This window comes from Physeter macrocephalus, chromosome 14 (assembly GCF_002837175.3).
Source record: "Physeter macrocephalus isolate SW-GA chromosome 14, ASM283717v5, whole genome shotgun sequence".
In the NCBI taxonomy this organism is placed as follows: domain Eukaryota; kingdom Metazoa; phylum Chordata; class Mammalia; order Artiodactyla; family Physeteridae; genus Physeter; species Physeter macrocephalus.
In genome coordinates, this window is record NC_041227.1 from 115,376,209 (window position 1) to 115,382,208 (window position 6,000).

Here is a 6,000-nt window from a genome sequence, read left to right on the forward strand (position 1 = left end):
TGAAGAACATAACCTGTTTTAAAAATATTTTTCTTTAAGATGGCTAAAATTTCGCTGAAATTTGAGGGATACCCAAGATATTCAGGATACATTTTCCAATGGCTCTGGGTAGTCTAGGAGGTTGTTTACACCATAGTCAACCAGCACATATGTATGTTTTGCTTTCACAGAAAACATCCATTCCAAGTTCAATTCAGTTCCTTTTTCTTAGCATCTTCAAAGTGTAAGTCCTACGTAAAGATTTATAGGATTTAGTCCCTGCTTCCATGGATCTTGCAATCTAGTGGAGGACTCAGCATGCAAATACTTAGGAATGCCAGGAATACTCTTTACCAGCACTAGGGCAGAATTTTTCACCCTGAAGCAGGGACTGGGCTGGTTATGGGCTCGACTGCAGTAGCAGCTATGAGCAAGAAAAAAATGTCCCGAGCACAGTAACTTGTTAACTTCTAACATTTGCAAAGAGAATGTGCCTTTCTCAGTCATGATAGTCTACAAAAGTGAACAAAGAATGGTATGATTATGTGCCCAAATAATGGGCACTGAAAATAACTTCCCTGGATGCCTGTTTCTTCCCAGGTGATTCCTAAGTCAGAGGTATATAAATTGGGAGCTGTGTGTTTTATGTTACAAGTGATCCCAAATGTAGTTTCTACACATTAAAAATAAGGATGGTAAAATCATAAGTCTAACAGAGGAATGTGTCAAATAACTTGTCTTTTTAATTTTTAAAAGGCTATAATCCCTAGAATAAGATTGTTTAACAAAAGAATCAATAAATTTTAAAATCTACATAATCCAGATCCTATACATATATGAAAATTAGCAACAAGTCTAAAATTTTTTTAAACAGGCAAATATGATACACACACACACACACACACACACACACACACACACACACACAAACCAGCATAAAGTTAGACTTACCGTAAGAGGAGTTCTTTGGGAAGTTTTTTATTAATTACAGCTTCATCACTATTTGAGAACATCTGCAAAAACAAAATCATTGTGTCAAGTGTCACTTAACATTTTATTATGTTCAACTCAACAGTTTAGAGGTAATCCTCTTAGGAGAGAGGTGAATAAGTACAGCGGGTGTTATAAGCCAAAGTCATATTTTCAGAAACTCTTTAGGCTAAAAAATGTCTGAGACATTTAATTTGTTCCCTGTCTTTAGAAAAAAATGAACTAATAGCAGTCAGAAGGATGACATTATGTGCCAGGTGCTATTTTAAGTGTATTTTATGTATTAGTGTACTGAATCTTCATACTACCCTTCAGCTTCATTGTACATATAAGGAAACTGAGTTACAAAAGGTTTATCTGCATATCAGTACAGAGTGACCATTTGAAAATGCCATTAAGGTAAGGTTATTCTCCAAATCTAACTCACATTTATTTGTTCACAGAGATGTTCAGAAACCTAGGATAGGAAATGTTCTCTTTCAGGTTTTATATATCATGCAGAAAAGTAATAATGCCTCATAACCACCACCATATGCATTCTGGATGCATGCAGGATCATTTAACAAATTAATGAAATAACTCACAATGGGTACTTTTAACAGAGCCGTCACTATAAGCTTGTCTAGTAAGCTACATAAAAAAACCAAATACCTATATATCCAATAAAAAGCAACTAAAAACAATACACATGTCACTGAAGCTGAGAGGAATATGTTCAGTCCCTGCTATTAAGTATTACATAGATGCCTCTTGACTTCATACAATGAACATTTACTGAACACCCTGTATTAGGCACTTTTCTAGGCAACGAAATACAAGAACAGTAAGATGTTATCTCTGTACTTAAGGAGCCCCTGCTCTACAATGAAGAACACAGAAATAAGCAAATACTAATTTTGGACTGGCATCAAGGAGATAAGCTAGAAATATATTAAAATTATAGTTCAAGTAAAAGATGATGCAGGTAAGATTACAGGGGTGGTGGAAGTGGAAAATAAAAGAACTAGACAAAAGGATTTTTAAAGAAGCTACAGGACTTGCTGATGGAAAGTTGGATCATCTACCAAGTTTCAGTGCAGCAAACACACTATGTTACAATAAAAGTAATGCTTCCTGACAATTACATGTTTTTGGAAATTGCCTGACATCAAAGAATAATCCGCTTCCCTAAATTCTCTACCCATTAATGGAAGGTATTAAGAAAAAATCATATCCCTTTTCTATAAGGCAGACTTTCAAAATGAAGCCTTCACATTTCCTCCTAAACAAGTTCTCAAATTCCACGGTTTCTAAGACTCTACACCATTAAGATCATTCTTCTCCAGGTATACTTATAGGAAAGAATGCATGAAGTAGTTATAAAGTATACCCTGAATAATCTAGGGTTGAGGACATAAATAACAATGTCTTGCAAAGACAGCTAACGAATCCAAAATTGAGACCTGCCTGGGAGACTTCTTAGCACACAACATATATCTTAAGCTTGAGATCTTGGGGAAAAACCAAGTTAGTAAGTATAAAACAATATCACTAAGCTAAGCACCCAATATACTAGACTATGCCCAACTCAAATCCACAAAATATAAAAGATAATCATTTTTATACTAGAAATGCTAAGCTCTTTATCTTGTATATTCAAAGTATTTAATTGAATGCTACGTACCTCAACCACCAAGGCACTTTGCTCACTTGAATATACACGGTAATTAAAATGATAAAAAACATAAACCTGCTATGTGTTGTTCACATGATTTGTGCGATTCTAGATATAAAAAGGAACAAAAATCACACCCAGGGGGCTTCCCTGGTGGCGCAGTGGTTAAGAATCCGCCTGCCAATGCAGGAGACACGGGTTCGGCCCTGGTCCGGGAAGATCCCACATGCTGCAGAGCAACTAAGCCCGTGCTCCACCAACTACTGAGCCCACGTGCCACAACTACTGAAGCCCGCACGCCTATAGCCCCTGTTCTGCAACAAGAGAAGCCACCGCAATGAGAAGCCCGCGCACCGCAACGAAGAGTAGCCCCCGCTCACCACAACTAGAGAAAGCCCACACACAGCAACAAAGACCCATCTCAGCCAAAAATAAATAAATAAATAAATTTATTTATTTATTAAAAAAAAAAAGTCACACCCAGCAGCAGTTTTTTCCCCTAAGTCAGTCAAAATAGACCAAATGTTGTTGTCTCTGTAAGAACATGAGGTATATGAAAAGAGAAAAGAAAAAAAGGAATAGACGGTGTCCTGGTAGTATCTGGAAAACATCATGTGTATAGGATATCTGTCCAGATTTATACTTCCCTCCAATTCCTTCTGCACATATGTATCCTACTCCAAGTCTGCAAGAAAAAGATCAGTGGTTCACAAACCACGGTCACCTGACTAACAGCGTCAGCATCAAACAGAACCTTGTTAGAAATGCAAATTCTTGGGCTGTACTCCAGACCTATAGCATCAGAAACAGGATGCCAGGGGTGGTGGAGGGAAAGAGGGGCAATTTGTATTTTAACAAGCCCTCCAGGTGATACTGATGCTTCCTAAAGTTTGAGAACCAATGGAACAGATAAAATAGATTGAGAATCTCAGGACTTAAGAAATTACACTTATAATACATAATCAGAATATTTTATTATTTGAAGTGACATAGCAATGGAGCTTAGAAAATAATCCTAGAGGCAGACACACATTAATTTTAGATGTTTTCTAGGAAACCCAAATGGTTTCTGCTCCAGTTCATGGTACTGGGTTTTTTTGTTTGTTTAATTTTTTGGCTACATCGGGTCTTCGTTGCTGTGCACAGGCTCTTCTCTTGTTGTGACGCGTGGGGGCTACTCTTCATTGCAGTGCACGGCCTTCTCACTGCGGTGTCTTCTCTTGTTGTGGAGCAAGGGCTCTAGGTGCGCAGGCTTCAGTAGTTGCAGCACGTGGGCTCAGTACTTGTAGCACACAGGCTTAGTTGCTCTGGGGCATGTGGGATCTTCCTGGACCAGGGGTTGAACCCGTGTCCCCTGCACTGGCAGGTGGATTCTTAACCACCGTGTCACCAAGGAAGTCCCCATGGTATTGTTTGTAAAATAAATGTTTCACAGAAGCAACAGAATACATGTTTTAGATATCTTACTATTTCAGCTGAATCCAAACTCTAGGTTTCTCATACAAAATATAAAGGATGTCAAATCCAATTACATCAAGGATATAATGAATTATAACAAATTTGTGAAGGTTTTAGATATAATCGTTGTAGAGGAAGTCACTGTTCAAACATTTGACATTCTTAGGTTATCTGGTTTCATATTAATGTGTGGATAGATTATTATATATTTTAATAATCTATCCACAAAAAATTACAAGGATATTGTGGGGGGCAACATGAGAGCAACTCCATTGTTCTCTCTCGATTATTTCTTTCAAGGTAGGACATCATCCCCTAAACAAACAAAAACAGACACTGCAACAGCCCCCCTGTCTTATAAGGATAGGACATTCTTAAATATTCAGGTTTTTAAAAAACTAAGTGATTTGTTTTGTCATACATTAGCATTTATTGTTGTTCTGTATAAAGCTGTAATCGTTTTTCTATAAATTACCCAGCTGAGAAATATAACTGTGAAACCACTTGTTGCAAACTGTAATTACAACACAGAGTTCCTGAAGAGTAAGAAGCATTTTTTTGGCTATTATTTTAGTCTTTCTGATCAGTTTTTAAATCTTTGGCACATTTGGGGAATTAGTTTACTAACATAGTAAATTTAAATGCTTAGCACACAAAAAAGACACAGGAAACCAATTCAAGAGGCTTTAAATACAGGATCTGGGTGGGAAATGCAGATGGGTTGAACAAAGGAAACGAAAAGAAATACTTTCTCAACAGTGACCCCTGCTGATTAAAGTATAGCTACCAACTCCAAAAACGGAAATGAAAAGGTCTGACCTATGTTATTCAAGCATTATGGAAGAAATACAAAATTTAATGTACGTATTTTGGCATAGAATACTAGTATCCCCTCATATCCTCTCTACTCATCTAGAGTAACAGAATTCCCAATTTTTAGCTAGCACATGGCTGTGTGGAAAGAAGACTTTATTTCTCATTATGTTCTGGCCAATGGGATGTACGAAAAAGTGATGTGTGTGGTATCAGGAGGGTCCTTAATGAGAGAGAGTGTGCCCCTTCTTTACCCCTTCCTCAAAGATGATGTGACCATTACATCAGACTGTAAGCTCTGAGAGGAAAGGGGCCTTGTCTGTTTAGTTCACCACAGTATAGTCGGGTAAGCAACACAATGCCTAGAAATTCCTCAACTAATGAATGTCATTTTTACTAAACAGAACAGGAAATACTTTTTTGACTGTAAATTCCCAGCAGGTTTCCCTGGTTTTTTCATTTTGTATCTCAGGAGGGGAGGGAAGAGGAGGGGAGGGGAGGAAGAAAGAAATTTAATAAACTGAATGTTACTCTAAATTCAGCAAATAACATGCAAATGACATCAACACAGCAACAGACTGAATACATTACAAGAATAACGATTAAAATACGTCAAGAGGGCTTCTCTGGTGGCACAGTGGTTAAGAATCCACCTGTCAATGCAGGAGACACGGGTTCGAGCCCTGGTCTGGGAAGATCCCACATGCCGCGGAGCAACTAAGCCCGTGCGCCACAACTACCGAGCCTGAGCTCTAGAGCTTGTGTGTCACAGCTAGCCGCGCGCCTAGAGCCCGTGCACCACAACGAGAAGCCACCACAATGAGAAGCCCGCGCACCGCAAAGAAGAGCAGCCCCCGCTTGTGACAACTAGAGAAAGCCCACGCGCAGCAACGAAGACCAAACGCAGCCAATAAATAAATAAATAAATAAAATACCTGAAGAAAAAAGTCTGAAGACTCAACTTATGGCCCATTTATTTCAAGGGATATGATACATTTCTTGTTAAAAAAAAAAAAGTTGGGCTTCCCTGCTGGCGCAGTGGTTGAGAATCCGCCTGCCGATGCAGGGGATGCGGGTTCGCGCCCCGGTCCGGGAAGATCCCACAG

The 6,000-nt window shown here is 38.6% G+C and overlaps 1 protein-coding gene across 1 annotated transcript in view; it reads right to left on the reverse strand.

Annotated features, from left to right (window-relative positions):
• Positions 1–6,000, reverse strand: part of FBXL20 (F-box and leucine rich repeat protein 20) — a 119,719-nt gene that overhangs the window by 70,667 nt on the left and 43,052 nt on the right. Inside the window, exon 2 of the mRNA XM_007112552.4 lies at positions 931–992. Within this exon, the coding sequence (XP_007112614.1) occupies positions 931–992 (62 nt within the window). The remainder of the gene's footprint in view (positions 1–930; positions 993–6,000) is intronic.